This window comes from Seriola aureovittata, chromosome 24, assembly GCF_021018895.1.
Source record: "Seriola aureovittata isolate HTS-2021-v1 ecotype China chromosome 24, ASM2101889v1, whole genome shotgun sequence".
NCBI lineage: Eukaryota > Metazoa > Chordata > Actinopteri > Carangiformes > Carangidae > Seriola > Seriola aureovittata.
In genome coordinates this window covers 2626096-2646656 of record NC_079387.1, presented here as the reverse complement: position 1 = coordinate 2646656, position 20561 = coordinate 2626096, and the positions used below count along the sequence as shown (strand labels likewise).

Genomic DNA, 20561 nt, shown 5'->3' with positions numbered 1-20561 from the left:
CCCTGCACTGTGTTTCCAGAACGGCTGAATGCGGAGCAAATGGGCCTGTGCGCCGACTCCTGCGCCACCGCTGAGCTGTCATTCTATATGTCACATTATGTCACATGCACCTGGACCATCTGGTGATGCAGTTTATTGGTTTCTGTGGAGATAATTCAAACAGTATACTACCACAGCACCATCATCTAAACCTTCTTTTTTCCCCCCGCATCTTCCCAAATTGCTATGTGCTGAACCAGCTTGTAAAAGGTGCTTATAATAAATTTAACCAGACTTTCATAAGAGTATTTCAGAATAAAATTTGAGCGTATTATGTGCTCGTGTGAATGGTTAAAGAGAGGCGCATCTGGACACTGACTGGCTCATTCTCACTCCTTCCATTTTTCTCTTTCTATCACACACACAATGCGAACACACACTGTTTTTTCACACATGCTTTGGAGACTGCCAGCTCTGTGGGAATGCCTTCCATTCTATCTCCCGCGCAGCACCCAGCCCATGACAGACGACCACCTGCGCCACCTGAGCGGACCCATTGTGCGCGCCCCTTATCGCACCAGTCCCAGTTCTCGGCGTGCGGGCAGTCCCATATTGCTCACATTGTTGCTGCGTCTTCTCCTGTTCGGTGGGGTGGGGTGGGGGGCGGGGTGGGGGGGGGCTGGGGGTTTCACCACACGTGGCGCTCTTATCGTTCCCTCAGGAAACAGGCACCCCTTACCTTGTGGTTCCTGGAACTGAGCACCCTGCCTGTTTAGCTTTTTTGCTTTTCTTGACATGAATTCCCAAATAAACTGTTGCTCATGTGCAAACATTTGTACCCGAGAGTTTTATCATTAAAACTACCTCACCTCTGTTGGATCCCACTGCTTCCTGAAAGAGCATGTTGCTTGGCAACAAATTTGAATAAGTCACACTTAATAAAATCAGCAACCATTTCATGTTAGCATGTTAGTAATAGCCAAATACTGTATCTGCTGAAGACCTGCACTGAATTTATTACCTGCTGTACTAACCCATCATGTCCGCCGTCCTCTTCCTCCACTTACCGTCCAGCAGCTATTCTTTATACTCAGCATCTTTTATTCCACAGCATCTTTCTCCCCCGCTGAGGTGTTTGCTCTCTGCAGTTCCACACTACCCCGCTCCTCTTTTCACGCCTGACTTCATCCTCTTGTTCTCCTCCATTACTGAAGACTCAGATCTTAAGTCTTCTTCGCGTCATGCTAGAGAGAAGGTGCTAATGGGTCATGGACCAGCCATGACCCCAGTCTGTTGGGTGCTTTCGAAACCTTTTAGCCCCTGTAGTCACTTCAGGACTCGGCAGCAATGTTAAAAATGAGATTTTATCCTGCCTAGCAGCCAGTTTGCTCAGAGGAGGATAAACTACTTTTTGTTTCGTGCAAACACAAACAAGCGGTGCTCTGTGTGATAAATGGTTGCACTAATAACTTAATCAGTTGCAAAAACAGTTTTTTTTTTGTCAGTGTCACACGTCTGAAGCATATACACAGACCAACACAGAGTGGCTAGTGGGTGACAGGACTGCTGACTCGGCTCCTAAAGCACAGTCTGACTCTTGCAAAAGGTCTTGCCTAAACAGCTCTTGAAAAGTTCCATGAAGTATAATGTTTTTGGCACAAAAAAATATTTCAAAATACTGCAGCAGCACTTCATCCTCTCACAGATTCAAACATTCTCCCAGTGTCATTTGGGATGTGCAACAGCGCCGGTGGGTCCTTAACCTTAATGCACCAATGTAGCACGGGGCTCACAAAGCTGCTGTGAAAGCTGCGAAAACAAAAAGGCATCAGTGGACCTTTCGCATAGGGTTCAAGTACGTGTCTTCTGGGAATGGAGGCCTTCACTGAACTGGCTGAAGGTGCTGCTGCTGTTTGACAGTGACCGATCATCTGGTTTTGACCTGAAAATTTTTTCCACTGTGAAAAAGCCAAACCAACATACAGAATTAAATGTCGCTACTTATGTGACAAAATTCTGGAGCTTTATTTTAAAGCTTCATCATATGATCTCATCAGGTGCAGTCAGTGGAAATCGACAAATTCCCTTTCCCACAGCCTTTCAAACTCTGTTTTATTTTCCTGTCATACAAAAAGCAAAGGTTTTGCTTGAGTAACTTAAAAAATTGGGACAGGTACAAGTTCTGAGTGGATGTGTCCAGATGCCCTTGAAATCTCTGCATGCTCACTGCCACCTTCTTTTCCTTTTCCAAGTCACCCTCCACGGGGCTGTATGTTACAGTCTCATCGTTCGGGCTCATGGTGTCACAGACTTTAAGATGCACTTCACAAGGGCTTACGTCTGTCTCGCTGCAAATTCAGAGAGTGCTTAAAGGCTCTGATATGAACTTCTGAGCCTTTCGTGTGGATTGTTAGTGTCTGCAAACCTGTATACATTTCAAAAAGTAGCTTCAGCTATGTCAATAAATGATATTGTCCTTGTGCATTTAGTTTTTTTTCCACATGCAAATGTTGCATAAAAAGTAAAGTTTTAAGAAACTTAAAAAAGAGAAGATACACTTCCCTTTCGCTTTTGCACATCAGCACAGTCTATATTATCTCCTCTTTAAAGGTCAGCCGTGAACATGTTCTTTGAGTGGAATGGTACTGGAAAAATAATGGCTGAGAGGGAGCACAGTGATTTTTTGCCTTCCGGGCATGAAGGCAGGTTGCAACCATAGACTTTAGATAAAGATGGACGTAGCCTGTGACGTCACCCACAGGTTTTTTGGAGATTGGTTTTGAAGCTCGGAGCAGGCTGCTTCGCCAGTCGCCATCTTGGCAGTGCACGACTCCACCTAACTTCCGGCTAATTGCGTGCATGCCAGTATGTGGCAAGCATACACTCACCCATCTGTGACTCAAAGCAGCACACCCTCAATTATGCATAAGTTTAAAACTTCACCCTCACAGTTGTCATGCAGCTTCGTTGCCGCTTGGTTGCAACTTGCAGTTAGCAACTTTATTTTGTTTGGCTTTTTTTCAAAAAAATTTCAAAAACAGAAAATAGGGACTTTAAGCAGTGACGGTTAAAGGGACGGCTACGGCATGACGTAGATTCTATCTCAGCACTTCCTACCATTGCAGCTCAACTGTCTCCTATTGCTGCAAAGGTAGTAGGTGTTGAGGTAGAATCTACGTCATTACAGTATGCGGTAGCTCTCTCAGAGGTGACAGGGAGTATCTGGAGCTGTCAATCATACACAGGCAATATTGTGTATGGTTGTGAAACAGCTGAAAGCTCCAGAACATAACAAGGAAGAATATTTCTAAGTGTGTGCTTCGTCAGCGTGTCCTAACAGAATTGTAATGATGTTTACCAAACATGGCAGGTCTAATTACTTCCTCTGCAGATTCCTGTCTGATCTACAGGTTACGTAATCACAAATTATCTTATTCCACCACTTCCGATTCTTAAAGACATCAGGACTCTGGGGATTGTTACACTTAAGCAGTGTTCAGGCAGCACAATCAGCAGGACCCTCTCGACCTGAAACCAAGGCTGCCCCCACATCCTCCGCTGGGACGCTGGTGTTTACCGCCTGGAGTGGCTGAAAATTAATTGGCTCCTTGAGCTGCCGTACATTCCCCCCTGTCAGTGCGATGGCCTCCCCTCATTGCCCCGTCACTTTAAGTCGAAGAGTATTAATGGACTGTGTGGGCCATTGATTCCTAATTCTTCTCAACGTCGACATCGGGGATAAATATTGCGTGGCCCGGTCGTCTTCGGGCTTATTGTAATCAGCATTGTTATTGATCGCCTGCCCGAATCCCCAAGAGGTAATTTATTTTAAATACACTTTCAGGAATGGGGGGGTGGGGGGTGGGGGTGGGGTGATTTGGGCCTGTGTGTACATACAAGTGTGACCACGCGTCCGTCTCAGCGAGGCCGGCGGATGATGGATGAGGGCTCAGCCAGCGGCGAGCCAGACGTCGGCGCTATCGATTTATCCTCACATTCGTCTGGGAGGAGGCGGCAGCGCGGGGCAGCTCGCCACGACGAGCATTTCAACACAATGTGGCTCAATATGTGACCGCACACACACACACATACACATATATGAAGTATTTTCACCATAAGTATTTCAAATGGCCAATGATTCTCTCGCGCCAGCGGAGGCGTGGGGGCCTGGGTTGGAATTTGTCATTGTCTGCTGGGTACAGTGACTGCGTCCCTCCTCACCGAGGTGTTTGTATTGATCCACCTGCAAAGTGGCATCCACTTGTTTAACATCCAGTCTAATACACTTCAATTGGCCCAGCCTTGCCTGTCCGCCAAGAAGGAGTGTGTGTGTGTGTGTGTGTGCGTGCGTGCGTGCGTGCGTGCGTGCCACGAGGGTATGAGCGCTCGCCTCATGTGTCTGTGAATTCATGAAGAAAAGAGGACGTGTGTATTTGTGTATGTGTGCCTTGGAGCTAGAGTGTGTTTTTCTACTTGTAGGATGAGGTAAGTCTTCGTGTGTGTGTGTGTGTGTGTGTGTGTGTGTGTGTGTGTGTGTGTGTGTGTGTGTGTGTGTGTGTGCGTGTGTGCATGGCTGGGAATAGGTTTTTGTGCGGCTGTCAAGAGTCCTTGCTGCATCCAGACCATTGAGCAACAAATCAAGGCTGCAAAGCAAAGTTGCCATTCTCTCCATTCAAGGCTTTGTTGTTTTTCCCCGTCCTCGCTTTGCCCATGCCGTGTTCATAACCAACATTAACAATTTGGAAGGACATCCATTATTCTCGATGCCTAGCCATTTGAAAATGGCCCCAATTATCGAAGACATGGGGACGAGATGTCAGACACACAATCTCAGTCATGACAAAAGCAGATAACACCTGGGGCGGACACTTTTACAAGAAGTAGATACAGATGTCCCACTTTAAGGCACAGCTCCAACACATCTGGTACCTGTTTTATCTCGAATATACTGCATGCTCCATCGTTTACCAAATGTCAGTCATTGCAGGAATTGGAGGATTTCAAGCAAGAATTTCTCTCTAATGTTTCCTGGATTCTCTGAACACGATGACAACTTCTCAAAAAACCCCCGAGTAGAGAAATGTTGAGTTTTGTTTTTAGAATTTCTGCTGCATGCATCACTCATGGGAAGTCTGAGCTCCTGACATCGTAATGCTGTGAAAGCTCCTGTCTTTCAGAGTAATACAGAAGAAGCACGATCATGATGGAAGATTGTATCCAAATCTCTGTGTGGGTGTGCGGTTAATGATGACAGTTATGACAATAATTTTATGTTAGTGCTGACATTCACCGCATCGACGATCATCTTCTCTTTTCCCTTTTTTTTCTCTCACTCTCTCTCTTTCTCTCTCTCTCTCTCTCACTCTCTCTCTCGCTCTCAGGGGATGATGTACCTGGAGGAGAGGAGGCTGGTCCACAGAGACCTGGCCGCCCGGAACGTGCTGGTGAAGTCGCCCAATCACATCAAGATCACCGACTTCGGCCTGGCGCGGCTGCTGGACGCTGACGAGAAGGAATACAACGCAGACGGGGGCAAGGTTGGTGTAAGTGGAGGCGTGTGCACATTCTGTGCAGTCGTAAAGTACTGCAACCGAAAAGTAGTGAAACAAAAGGTCAGTGGCGGTGACCAGGGAAACAGAGAAGCCTTGTAAGGCTCCAGGGCCAAAAATATTTGTAGTAGTTGGCTCCACCTTATTAGATGTTGGCTGTGATGCAAAAAACCAAAGGTGGAGGAGAGCTGGATTCCGCTTTAAATAAACTAAAAACACAAGTTTATCTAATGTAGCCAGCTCTGTGTAGATGTCTCTTCTCCGCATGAATATTTGAGGTGACCACACAGTTCTCTGCTCGCAGAGCAACATCTTTAACAATTCCAGATCTGTGAAACTCATTTGGTCAAGCAAACTCCGGTGAACTTTGTTTCAGTAAAATGCAATTTAGAAGCACTTCATCCAAACAAATAACGCAGCCACGCTTCCGAACGGTTTGTTTTGTTCGGGGACCCAGACCGCATTAATCAGAAGCCCCTTCTCTTCTCCCTCGCTCGAGACTTACTATGCAAATTGTCCTGATCAGCTCGCTTTATTAAATTGCCTTGTTCATTGCTGAATCTGCTCAGCTGGAGGCCTGGAGGTAGCCACTGCATCTCCAGTTTCGAGTTGTTATCTCTGGGCACAGGAGAGGAAAAGAAGTATTTCCATCAACCAGGCGAGTTTGATGCAGCCAAGAGTGATTGACTCCACGTTGGTGTTCACTGATGCCTCGATAAATGAGAGCTTTTGTCAGCGCATCTACATGTATTGCCATAAAAATAGTTGTGCCGTGGGAGATGAATCAACAGAAGATGAAAGCGGAGGCATCGTATCACATTTCTAACCTGAAGCATTTTTGTCCTCCCCCAGGGGAAATGTGTCAGGCTCCTGCACCAAGGGAGGGGCTGTATTTTAAAATGTCCTGCGCATGTACAGTACGTGTGTGTGCATATGTGCGTTCGCATGCTAAAAGGCCAGATAATTGCCTTTTTCATTGGGCTCCACAGCTGAGAATTCCCTTCTGCAGTCAATATGGAAATCATACGGCAGTTAGGATCTGACAATGTGTGCCTCTGTCCTTGTCAAAGATGTCAAAGAACATATTGTTATTACTATTTCAAACACACTCTCTTCTCAACCTATAGGCTATTGATATAATGTGGGACAAATGGCCAGTACGATCTCATTTAGTCTTTTAAAGAGCATGCTCGCTATTGACGATCCCTAGGTTAGACTGAAGCTAATCAATCACAGTACTTGAGTTATATTGAGCAGAGCAAAACTATGGTTGAAAGCAATGTCGATTTTCCAATACCTCACCAACACTAGATTAAAAGATGGGCCTCCTGTTGTGCAGCTCAGCTGTAAATAATAATAATAGTTCAGATTTTTCAGACTTTTTTTTTTTTGCTTCTTTCATCATAAAATTCCTCTGTGTATCTGTCTCTCCTCAGATGCCCATCAAATGGATGGCTCTGGAATGCATCCACTACAGGAAGTTCACCCATCAGAGTGACGTGTGGAGTTATGGTGGGTGCTAAATCTATTATGTCTTATGCTCGTACCTGTGGGAGGAAACAAGAAATCCCATTTCCTGTATTTCTATTAATTTGATTTGCATTCATTTGTCGTTCTCTGGCTCTCTTGTCTCTCTTTTTTTTTTTTTTTTTTTTTCCCCCTTCCAACATCCTCAAAGGAGTGACCATCTGGGAGCTGATGACATTCGGAGGCAAGCCATACGACGGCATCCCCACTCGAGAAATCCCAGACATCCTGGAGAAAGGGGAGCGTCTGCCCCAGCCGCCCATTTGCACCATAGACGTCTACATGGTCATGGTCAAATGTGAGAAAACAAACACACACACACACACAAACACAGTTACCCACATGCATATACTCACAAGCAAGCATGTGTGTGCAAAATATGATTTATAGGAGGCAAGCAGCACTGAATCAAGACCCAGAAGCAGATCTTTTATTTTAATAAAAACTGTGCGGAGTGGTCTATTTCACAATCATTTCTGCTGGTGAATTTCCCCCCAGGGATTAATAAAGTCTTTCCGTCACCTATAATGATAAGGTACATCATAACTTATTTGTTGATTACATTTTCTTAGATTCTAGATATAGTATTTTTTGCCAGTGTATATATCATGCCATGTTATAGAGTATACAGACAAAAAATATAAGTACTTAAATCGTATTTAAGTACAATGAATCAAAGGAATAGTCTGATATTTGTGGTAAATCGTGTATTCGCTTTCTTTCTAAGAACTGAGAGTGAGAAGATCGATGTTACCTGAGCATAAAGACTGGAGACGGGGGGGAAACCACTAGCCTGACTCCGACCAAAGGTTTAAAAAAAAAAAAAAAAATCCAGAACCAGTCTTTTTAACTAATTTGTTACATCTAAGTGGCAACCTCCAGGGCTGAAAAATTACTTACTCATTACTAAAATTACTTTGCAGCAGAAATAAACATGTTTACAACTTGGTACAAAAATGGTTTTGGTCTCTACAGCCAATTTCCTCCTTCATGACAACTGTACGGGAGGTGAATTTTTATTGTTAAATAACAATGAAGCAGCCCGCTTCAAAACCGCTCTTCAGAAACCTGTGGGTGACGTCAAGGAGGCTACGTCCATCTTTATGAAAGTCTACAGTCATATCCTATTTGTTTAAAATGTGCAAAAACCAATGTATATAGGTAATGCGCTGGATTACCTCATGGCTGGGAGTCTGTGCTAGTTGGTGGCAGCAGCGTTGCAGAGCAGCAATCATAATAAACACAAAAATAATTTGACTTTTTCATTTTTAAATCATGTTTATACAGTGCTGCAGCTGTCACAGATGAGTTGCAGTTTAATAAAGTACTTCATGTTTTTAATATTCATCCGGTAAGGTGTTATTTGAGCTCAGGGGTTTGGATTCAAGGCTGGAAGAGAAAGAGGAAAGATGAAAAACCAGACAGAGGAAAAGAGAATCATGTCACAAAACTGTGACGAGGTGCTGGTTCATGGTCCGCTACATGCAGGCCCGTCCTCACCAGGGACTCTGCCCACTTCCCTGTTCATGTCATCTTCCATCTGGACAACCACACCTCCCCTCCCAGCCGATCCACCCCAACTACCCCTCCGGCCTCTACAGCTCATCCAAAAAACCCGCCTTCTCTCCATCCTCTGAATCCTCCCATGTATCTCCCATCTTGCTCTCCTTCCCCTGGTTGGATTCAGAACCCTGGTTATGGTGTAGGCTACATGGCTGCAGAGGGATCCACCCTCCCAGATTTCCAGGAAACGGTCCAGGTACACATGCCAATCCATCGTCTGAGCTCTGCCAGCTAACGGCTGCTTGGCTATCCCTTTCCCCACACCAGTCTGGTCATTGCTCCACCCTGTCTGAACTCAACTCTGGTGGGGGTGGCGTGTATGTCACTCCCTGTCTTCTGCTGTTGGCTGAAAACCTCATGAAAATGACCTCACATCAACTTCTCACCACCGACTTTTCTCCCTGCTTCTCAGTTCTTGTTCTTTTTTAATTACTTTATCTTTCTTTTCTTTTTTTTATGCACAAACATTGTATCTGCACTGTGAATATACTTCTTATTATTGGCAGCTTGCAGCTCTGTGAATTTAAACTTTTTCTACTCCTGCTCTGGATGTGATTTGCTCTGGATGAGGACAACAGCAGAGTGCTTAAAATGGCAAATGTACTGAAAGAGAACGATGTGATCCAGCTTGGAGCGTGATATCAAAACATATTCCCATGACAAAAATGTTAATCCAACCAAAATGTCATAATATCTAATTGTTTTTTTCCAAATGAAAAACTATTGCCAATGGCTTTTGACAGCACAGAAGCAATCCGTGAGAGCCCTGCAGCCATTTAGCCTAATAACTATGCCAGCTCATTCTTTCTGTCCCCGAGGAGGAGGGAAATACATTTTATGTGCTGTGTAAAATAATATGATAAATACTGAGGTCAAAGGGATTCCCGGAAGTTAGGATGCAGCAAAAATACTTAGGGTTTCCAATGTATTCCTGATTTATATGTCAAACGCCACCCCATTCAAACCCGGGAGGAAGCTCAGCAATTGTCACCGTTAATTCTAATTACATGTTGACTGAGAGCCGTTGTTTGTGATTTGGTGCGCTGTCACACCGCGCGCCCCGCTGCCTCACCGCCACCCCGCCACCCCAATAAAGATGAAATAGAGTTTGATTGCCAGGTTAATTGCACCTCATTTAGGTAATGTGCCTGTGCGGGGGGGGGCTAGAAGCGGAAATTAGATGAACTGAGCGAAGAGAGGCAAACAGACGATGTGACAACACAGAGGGTCATCGTTTAGGCATAAACACTATTTGTCACTGTATCATCTGCCACATTTAAAATAAAGTGAAATTGAACAATTAGAGTTCCTCAGATCCCCCCCTCGAGGGCTGCTGGAGGCACCAAGGCCCCCACTTTAGACATCACTGTTGGAGTATATGTAATCAGGATGCAGACTCTGAATCCAGCAGCTCACTTTGCTTACTGTCTAATCTGAGCTGAGACACCACCTGGCGTTTCACTTCACCTGCAGGGGTTTGCCGTGTTTACAGCAGCCGTGGCCTCGGGGAGAGAAGAAAACAAGAAAACACTTTTCTCTTCCCTTAAAAACCACGTCTAAGTTGCCCTTGAGCAAGGCACTTAACCCTGAAAATGTATAGAACTCCATTTAAGTGAACATCATTTTTGTTCATTTAGTGTTCTTTGCTTAAATTAAGGTTAAAGTAAAGGTCCCTGGTAATGCAATTTTACTGTTTGTTCTTCTAGTGCATTTTCTACAGGTCTTCCACTGGAAAATATTTGAAACATTTTCCAAATATTTCCGAGATAAATACAGTATTCATTCATTTTCTCTACGCCATCCCAGTTATGCAGCGCTGTTGTTATATTGATGCATTCAGCACAGAGTTGGAAGGCAATAGCAAAGCTGAAAGAAACTGAGGGAGGACAAACTGCAAATGCAATAGAATATCAAGAGCAGTGTTTCTTAGAGACGCTACAGCTGTGGACAGTCAATCAACTGTATTTCTACTTAAGTGTCCTTGTCTGTTGTGGAAAGTGAAAACATGTACTCATATCCAAACTCATCCATTTTAGTTTAGAGACTATCCTTCACTCAGGCCTTCATCCATCCACTTATCTGTTCAACCTCTTCTTCTTTTCCCACCCCCTACCCCCACCCCGCATCCCCACGTCCTGTCCTTCTGCTCCTCTTCCCCAGGCTGGATGATTGATGCAGACAGCAGGCCGAAGTTCAAGGAGCTGGCCGCTGAGTTCTGCAGAATGGCCCGTGACCCGCAGCGATACCTTGTCATCCAGGTGCGTTCGCCTCAACGGGCTCGCCGTCAGAGCAGCCGATGGATCAGCTTCTCACCGGACAAATAAATGCTGTAGCGCTTGAATGGAAATGTGATCCTTGTGGCTAATTATTTTTTGTATAACTAATAATAATCACACCAACCGTAACCCCTCTGGCACTGATAGCGCCCGCTAAATAAAATCAACCAGACTAAATCGAATGTTGACTTATGCCGCTTGTGTGCTGTTTAGGGAGACGACCGCATGAAGCTTCCCAGCCCCAATGACAGCAAGTTCTTTCAGAGCCTTCTGGATGAAGAGGACCTTGATGACCTGATGGATGCTGAGGAGTATCTGGTGCCTCGAGGTTTCAACATGGCTCCTCAGTCATATACCACCAGGCCTCGAGTCGACTCCAACAGAGTAAGGACACTGTTTATGGACGCACAAAAACACATGCGGAAAACTGTGATTTTGATGTAATAAAACATCACATCTCCTTATGGAAAAAGTTTCATATCTGCTGATTTGACTTTAACCTCAAAACTGCCCAACTCTCCGTCCTCTATAAGTGTTCAAGGTGGTTAAGAATTTGCAATACACTGATGATTTTCCTCTGCTAATGGCCCACCTCCATCATTTCCATCTCAGCGTGTGTGGCTTAAACCTGGGCTCTTTATGCGCTTAGTCCCCAGGCCCCAGTTTCATTACTCAGAGCTCCATAAGCAAATAACTGCCGCTCTCTTAAAATGCCGGAGCCGTTTACTAATAGACAATGAGTGCAGGCTCGGCTGTTTGCTCTGCAGCATGCACCATGTGCCGCTGGCCTACGGCTCCGGATGTGACGCACCTTTACCCTCACGACCCACCCGTTTCCAGACGGCTCTCTGTTCCCTGAGAAACATGCACGTACCCCCCCCAAAAAAAACAGTAATCCATCCAGGGTCCCTCCGTACTCAAGGTCAACACCCCGTCAAGAATTGTAAAGTCTTTTGATTATGCAGTGAAAAGCCTCCACATGCCCAGACCGGGAAAGGAATTCATTCAAAATCCGTCAGACTGGCTGACTTTGCCAAGAGAAGTTAGTTATTCAGGTTGCAACGCTGCAGACGCAGTCCAATACAGACGATTATCTAATCTGAACTGATTTGCTCTCACGCTCATACTTGAAAAGAGGAGCGGATAATGACTGGCTTTGAAGACGGGATAAACAGTGAAGTTTGGAGCAGAGGGAAGCTGATTGCAGTAGAGGGAAGACAGTGGGAGTAGGTGGACAGATATAACTCCAGGACATTTCCTTTTTTTTTTTTCTTTTTTTTTTTTTTTCTTCCTGTGTTTTGTTGCTCCGCTTCCTGTAATTGCTGCTGTAGTGCGAGCAGTTGGCAGAGTGCAGAGGAGTAGGCCTGGGTTAAATAGCCCACGGCAAGTGAAGACAGCACCACGAGAAGCCCTTTGCTTCACATGTCATGTTTTGTATTTTCTTGTGGGGTTTTTTGTTCTTTTTTTGAGGTCCAGGTTTTTTGAATTGTAGCTCTGCCTGGCTGCCCCTCACGGTCCCTTAAGGCTGATGACTACACCAGCAGAACTTTGTCTGAGAATTTTGCCTTCAACAAGCAGCTTTTCCTTTGCCGCAGGTGGCGTAAAGCTGGCCTGAACCGACTCAAACTTCATACATTCACATGTGTGTTTGTTGTGCTTCAATGGAACTATAGGCATCTTTAGTTTGGTTTGCAACAGTGTTGTTCCAGCTCTCCTTAGCCAAATAGCTGCATGGTGTCATACAAAGACACTTTCACCTATTGATTATAACACCTTTTCTTGTCTCTATCCGCAACCCACCCTTCACCTCAGAACCAGTTCGGCTATCGAGACGGTGGTCCAAACCCCGCAGAGGGCTCCGTGGCCGGTGCACAAGCCTGTGTGAACCAGGAAGCAGCAGGTGGCTCGGCTCCAGCCCTGGAGGACCAGCGCTGCAATGGGAGCCTGCATAAAAAGAGCCTGAGCCAGGCTGGGGGAGAGGACAGCGGGGGCCAGAGGTACAGCGCTGACCCCACCATCTTCCTTGGGGAGAGGACCTCCAGAGGGGACACTGATGAGGACGGATACATGACCCCAATGAAGGACAAGAGCTCCTCAGGTACTTATACCGAAACACAAAGCACAAATAAAGGAGTGGGAAATAAATGCTGTAGCTGCTGGAATCACTTAGTAGTGGACCTCAGAGTCAAGTCAGGTTAATATCACAGAGCACTTGTAACCAGCACAATTGCTTTAGAGAAGCTGAAATACCCCAGGTAGAAATTCTGGAGCCCTGCAGGACATTTTGTGACGAAGATACATTCCTGCATTTTAAGAGGTTGTATTTTATCCACAGCACAGTGCAGACAGCATTAAACTTTAAAATAACCTCACCCATTATATTAATTTCTGACACATCTACAAAACACCAGTAGCACGGTGCCATAGTTTACACCACAATCTTCTCTGCTGTTGCACAGACCGAAACACAATTTAAATGTAAAACAAGTGCCTCCTGTATGTGCTACAAACTCCCGTCGAGTGTACCTTGCCTCCGTTCTGTCGTCTCTCCGCTCATTCGCAGAGTAAATATGTTCTTTTGTAGTGCATTCCGTCTGTCATTTTGCCTGTTCATTTCATTTCATTCCATTGATTAAAATGCGTACCGTGTTTCCGTCGACAGCAGTGTATGTCAGCTACTACTACAGAGTCATGTATTGCCTTTGATCATAATTCAGTCCATCCTCTCTGCTCTCGCACCGCCGTCTTTGATTTTTGAGCAGCTCAAAATATAACAAAGCCTGCAGCAAAATGCATCTGATGCAATGTCAAGGAGCGAAAGAGTGGGCAAAATCAATAGGTTTCGCACCCCACTATTATAGCACTTGGAAGCAGTGGAGAGGGGTCATTTGCTGGCATTTTCACCCCGGGCAGATGGAGTTTCCAGTGCCAAAGAACTGCTGGCAAGTTGCCTGTCTGGTCCTGAGTGGCTGCCATTATCGCCATTATCATCTCCATCTTTTCTCCTCATTAGCGAGTGATCTCTCTTTCTTACTGCTTTCAATTTCCATTTCTTTTGTTTTCTCTTGATTTCATTTGTGTGACTCTTTTTGTTTGTCTGTCTTATTCTCTCATGAACTCCTTTTTCTCTTTTTCTCCTCATTCCTACCCTCCCTCCCTTTTCTGATCCGTGCTACAGAATACCTGAATCCCATTGAGGAGAACCCGTTTGTCTCGCGACGCAAAAACGGGGAGATCCACGCCTTGGACAACCCAGGCTACCACAGCACACCCAACAGTCAACCCAAAGGAGAGGACGAATACATCAACGAACCCCTCTACCTTAACACCTTCCACAGCCCCGCTGAGCTGGGCCTGGAGGCCCTGAGGAGAAATGGTCTGCCCCTTCCCACCCACCCTCCTTCGTCCATCTCAGCCACAACCTCAGGCTCCCACCTCCCACTTACTATCCAGACCAGCTTGCCCCACTACCCGCTCCCCACAGCCCAGCCCTCTCCATCTGGCATGCCTTGCCACCACGGCCCACCAACCCACATCCTCCATGCTCACCACACCATCAAACCTGCAGGACAACCTGGTAATCCAGGTGGCAGCGCCGCCACCCAGAGCCAAGCTACTGCCCAATCCCAGGTGTGCCCGTCAGGTGGCCTGCCCTCCTCGGCCACCATAGGGCACGGCAGCCTGCCAGCCTACCAGATCCACGGAGCCGCGCATCCCGCTAGCATGCTGAAGCATGGAGGACAGATGTCAGGGAAGGCCACTGGGAAGAAGCTCAAGGTGACCTTTGACAATCCAGAATACTGGCAGCACAGCTTGCCTCCCAAATCTTCCAACCAGGCGGCCCCCGATGGCGCCCAGGGTGGGTCCACCAACGCCAAACTCTTCTATAAGCAGAATGGACACATACGGCCGGCGGTAGCTGAGAACCCCGAATACATGTCGGAGTTTTCCCTGAAATCTGGCACTGTCTTGCCGCCTCCACCTTACCGACAGCGGAACACTGTGGTCTAGATCGTTCCACTTGACAAACGTTCCTAAATCTGACTCCCAACAACCCCCGACATCCTCTCCGGTTCCACTGTCCCACACAGAGGGGAGCAGACTCAACCAGAGCTGCCCCCAACTCTTTTCAAATAGCGTGCCATCTGCTGTAGACCGTAGCAACATCAGAAGGAGGTGGACCGAACTGAGCCAAGCAGACCCAACTTGGACCGACGCACCTTCTCTATATCCAATCCAGTCCATTTCTGTTCTGTAGATAGAGACTGCGCTCCGAGTCACTGAGAACGTAAAGGTTATGGTAGTTTTTCGGCGAGTAACGGACACATGACTGTTACACGGCAGCGAACGTACTGCGTCATGTCGTCCCAGCGCGGTGGACGATGACCGCATCAAGCAAGATGAATTCAACTTGGGACCTGAACTCACTGCCAAACACTGCGGAGTCAGATTCATGGGAGGAACACAATGTTTTATTATTTTTCTGTTTCCCAGAATAAAGGTCTGAGGAGGAGCAATACTCTGTTAAGGGTTTCTGAAATAAGCAAACACACAGAGCAAATACGCTGTGTTAAATGTCAAAATGTCTGGTTTTGTGAATGACCTTGTAGAGTGAAGGCGAAACAGAAACACACGGAGGAAAAAAAGACTGAGAGATTTAGTCAGGAGACTTGTAGAAACGTGAAAGACAGAGCACTGAAAGCTGATCAATCATATTCAGTCCTTTCGCCTATAGGATTACACTGTACCTTCTTGAATTTTCCCATCAAATTTGTGAAGCTCATCTCATCTTTCTACTGTAACTGTGATACTGTGATGGCCAAAACTACAGTGATCTCTCCTTTCACATTTGTAGTTCAACCGTGGACTCTTAACTTGCCCTAGAACACACAGGGTGATATGTTGTTTTCGCTTGACTGCTGTCTACTTGGAAAATCCGATCAAAAAGCAGCTTTTTCCAAGCCAAGGGGTATAAGGGAAAAACACACTGTACACATTTTTCTATGCACTGTTTGCAGTGCTGAAAAGATGGATTTTTATACACTGGTTTTCCCATTCAGATGAGTAAAGAGTAAAGAGTGTCTTGCCATAATAGTGGGTGGTTAGTTGAGGGAAATTGCTGTATCTGCTGAATGGTGTGATAAGACCATCCATAAAAGCAACTGAACTCAAAATGGCGATCATAGAGACAGAGAGAGTGAGGGAGAGAGCAAAGACAAAAAAAAAAAAACATAGAGAGGGGAGTGAAAGCCGCCATACAAGCCGCCTAATGAAGACCTCAAGGAATGAAGACAGCACCAGCAGAGCACAGTAAAAACACTTGTACTTTATGTGTGTGTCCACGTGTGCGTCCGAGTGATTGGGATAAGTGTGTGCGTGCGCGCGCCTGTGTGTATTCACACATTACCGAGCCAGTTTGGCCCCACGGGGCTTTCCATGGAAAAAGAGATGCGGTAAAAGTCGGTGATGACGGGGGTCGACAGCTAAAAACCTTCAGTAGCGCTGCTAACCAACCATGAATTCAACACTGCTCTGACCTCAAACTAGGCTTATGTTAACCATACGACTGCTGTCAAGTAGGACACACGACATTCTTAACGTCACTGGCTTGAATCAAAAGCTCATTGAGTGGCCCGACAGCATCAAATCTCTGGGAGCTTTTCATCGTTTTAATTGGTCCTCCACTGTTGTGTTGTTTTACGTTGGGTTGGTTAAAGTCAGGAGCTTAAGTGTTTATCTAGGATCTACTGATGCACGGGAAGTGATGGTTTTGTGATTTTTAAAACCGTGCCAAAAGTTTAGAAAACAGTTTGTCTTTGTTATAATGTTCATTTATATGTGACATGACTATTATGGTGAATGGACCTAGGTTTATATCATGACTGTGCCCAGGTTTATGCAGAGATTCATCACATCTGAACCCAGTCCTCACTATGGCAGCCAGCTGGGACAGGATACTGATCTAGACAGGAATGGGATGCAGTTGTCGTTTCTTTGTTAAATGGGTGTTGGTATTAACTATCAACCTTCTCGCCTAGAAATTTCATTTTTTAAATCAAAATATTAAGATTAATTAACAAAATGTGGCAAGTTGCAAAATGATACTGATACTGATACTGAACGTATCATTCAAATTTTCTGTTGTAATATCCAATCTTGTGATCCAACATCTGCTCGTAGCAGCTGCGTACAGGTGGTTACGATTAGGGAAAGATAATGGCCTGGACTCTTATTACTGTTATTACCAAAACCATGTTCTTTCACTAATTCATCCTTCAATCATTTTGTTCCCGAAACCTAACCATATTCAGGATGCAGACTCCAGTAGATTATGGATTAGATTATTAAATCATCTTTTCTTTTTTCAAGCGCAGCTGTAACTTGTTAATTTGCACTTTTCCCAACACTGGATTTTAATCAATGCCAGTAGAATTTAGTCACTGATCAACCATGCTTCAGATCTATCGAGACATAGCACCTCTTATTAGCCCAGAGTGATATCATCAAAAGTTTCACAACTGGATTCTGCTCAGTAGAACACTGTAGAACACCCCCCCCTCGAACTCTCAAGAGAACACTAGTAATGCATCTGCAGGCAAACCGCCAGTCAATGCTGCTAAAAGCACTGGTGTTACAGCCATTATTTCTTCTGCCAAGCCATACACAGCACCTGTGGGTGGGAAAGCACCACAAAGCTTGCCAAACTTAGGAGATCAAGACGATCATTTTGTAACGTTGTTTTGTCTCGGAGGTCCTCTTACAGCATCTCACTAGAATCCTATCTTAGACTTTCCTGAACAGAACATCAACATTGCTTTGTCACTGCTTCAACAGCCCCGTCCGAGCTGTTTCCCTCAGTAGGATATTTATTTTTTGTGTATTTTCATGTGTGTGAAAGTGTTTGTCTGAGTGTATGCACATGCAAAGCTGTATATTCTTGTTCTCCCCATGGAGCACTTTGATCAAACTTGCGGGTAGAAAGAAAGGAGTTCCACCCTTCGTTGCTGAAATATTCAACTTGTTTATCTGGTCGTTTACCACTTCAGAAAGCAAAAAGCTTTTGGGAACGTACTGCTGCCATGAGCTCACGAAGAAAACAGATTTTAGGTGGTACTGACCAGCTTCAAGAATGTCCTTGTTTCCATGCTTTTTGTTTGCTTCAAGCAGTATTTATAATGCTGCTTTGATGATATCATGATTATTTGATGAAGGAGTATTTTATAGTCCCCTTTTGAGCTCTAATTCAGTGAAATAGAGACAGCATTTAATATCAATGTGAAATATTTATAGTGTGTTTGAGCTTGTTTATACTGAGCGATGGAAACGACTGCCAAATCTGGGTTTCAAGAAAAAATAGAAAGAAAAAAAAGAAAAGAAAGGACGATGGTGGGAAAAAGAAAAACACACGCCTTGGTTTCTCTCTCGTTTGCCCTAAATTATACTGCAGACCCAGGCGACATATGTGTTTGAATCAAGAAAAGGCTTAAACACCGATGAGACGAACGGTTCTCGAGAGGACTTCAGAGTATTCCGAGACTCTCAGCAGCCCTTCGCTTTTAATCGTCTCTCATCAAGAGCTCATCGCCAGAAAGGTTGGGGAAAAAAAAAAAAATGTACCTGAAGATCCAAGTTTGTCAAGTGTTGTTTTTGTCATCCCAAGGCCTCGGTGTTTAAAGTTGTTTTCCATTTGGAGAAGAAATCATTTTTCCTCTCGGCTGAGTATCTCATTCCTTGTTTCAAACATATTTTGCCTTGGAGTTGGGCTGTGTTACCTGCTGCTATTTGTCTCAGCCCTGAACACTCCTGTGGCTTATGGCAGCTCAAGAGCACGCCATGGCAACTGGTGTTTAAGACTGATCGCTTTTTTTATTTCTACTTTTTACTGTCCCCTCCGAGCCAAGGTGAAGCGAGTCCTTCAACATTTCATCCTCAGCTACCAAGTCTAATGTATAGTACAATATCACCTTGCATGGTACCCAAAGTGAGTGTTTTACTGCCCTTCCACCTTTGTATCTCTTCATTGACAGTATTATATTAAGATTTCTGGACGGCGTGGAAGGAAATAACCAGATATTTTTACTGAATTCAGTAGCACAAACTGGGAATCCTTATTTCTGAAATCTTTCATGGGATTTTTGTGTATAATACCCTATATATATATATATATATATATATCATTTTTAATATTGACTTTTTGCTTTTACTTTTTCCATATTATCAAGGATGTTTTTCTTCTTTTTTTTTTTCCACTAATGTGTTGGTTACTGTACGTTATTTTGTCATTCTACTGCAATGTTTAGTTGTCGGCATCTTAATTGCACAAATCATGGCCTACGAGCGGACGTCATTCATTTTCTGTGTTTTAAATTATCAAATCAGTATAAATGTACAGAATCTTTGGGGTTTCCTCCAAAATTTATCTAACACACTTCAACAACAAATGTGAATAGTATTTTTATAAAGCACTGAAATGGCCAATGTGGTGAGAAATTTGTAAATAAGGAGGCGATGCTTTGAATTTGTATGGTCTTCTCTCCAACTGCTGTTTTCTCCTGCTTATAACAACTTGTAGAAAAAAAAGAGCCGTACATATTTGCTTTATGTAAGTGTACCTTTCGACTAATTTTAAAAGTGCTTGTTGTCCCTTTCTCATGTGCATCTCTGTTCGGTGGCTTCGTGGCTGTCCTCATGTAATATTTCAGTTCAGGGTGAGCGCCGTAAAAACTGGTCGTGTTGACGGTGGGCGGTGGGTGCGGGGCGGGGCGGGGTTGGGCGGGGCGGGAGGGCTGTTCAATTCACCTGGTAATATCCCTGTTTCACTCCCCCACTGCCTGCCATTTGTCATTCGGCACCCCAGAACAAGAGACGATACCATCTTTTCCTCTTTGTCTCTCTCGCTTTCTAATTCTCATAAAACTGAACCCGACTAACCTAGGTAAACTGTTTGGGAGTCAGTGTTACTGTCCCTGCTTACCGGATATATTACTGAGCCAAGTCTGACCCCCTCTGCCTCTTTCCTGAAAGGTGGAGCACAGCATTCACGATACAACCTGTTTTTCACTTAATTTCTGATTTGTTTTGCATGCTTTTAGAGGAGACATAGTAGAGAGAAGGCATCATCAATAACTCCTCCTCGCCTACGTTAGCTTTCCATACCTTCCCCTTGTCCCCTTATCTATCTCTCGGAGTTCTTTGAAACCATACCCAAAGCTTTATATCATAGATATACCGTTCCTCATGTTTGTTACATGAATCTGTCAAAAGTATATTTTTAATTTAATATAAATAAAGATTGATTCAGTATATGTTGTAGTGGTCTGGTGAAATTTTTGTCCTTCTGTTGTGTGTCTGAAAAACTCCTTCTAGTTGAGCTGTTGAATTGCAATAGAAAGCTGTGGGTTTTCTTTAGTGCAGTCACTGATAAGATGAAATAAAAAATCTTTTTTAGGAAGGAGCAAATTATCAGATATTATATTTTGGAGAAAAATAATATCTGATATTTTAAAATTACCTCCAGAAAAGTACAATGCGAAAAGAAATTAAGGGTAACACTGAAATCACACATCGGATCTTGATGAACGAATTATTCAAATTGAAAATCTTTACTGATGTACACTGTATAATTCAATAGATCAATGGAAACCTCAACCCACTGAGAGATGGATTC

At 44.6% G+C, this 20561-nt stretch overlaps 1 protein-coding gene across 3 annotated transcripts in view; it reads left to right on the top strand.

The window, feature by feature from the left end:
* Nucleotides 1-20199, top strand: part of LOC130165228 (receptor tyrosine-protein kinase erbB-4-like) — a 220736-nt gene extending 200537 nt beyond the window's left edge. For 2 of the 3 annotated variants that reach the window (XM_056370290.1, XM_056370289.1), the window contains exons 21-27: nt 5361-5522; nt 6965-7040; nt 7207-7353; nt 10779-10876; nt 11108-11278; nt 12707-12992; nt 14073-20199. In XM_056370290.1, the coding sequence (XP_056226265.1) occupies nt 5361-5522; nt 6965-7040; nt 7207-7353; nt 10779-10876; nt 11108-11278; nt 12707-12992; nt 14073-14905 (1773 nt within the window). In that variant the 3' untranslated portion in view covers nt 14906-20199. The remainder of the gene's footprint in view (nt 1-5360; nt 5523-6964; nt 7041-7206; nt 7354-10778; nt 10877-11107; nt 11279-12706; nt 12993-14072) is intronic. The other variant, XM_056370291.1, reaches the window with a different exon arrangement.
* Nucleotides 20200-20561: the final 362 nt, after the last annotated feature.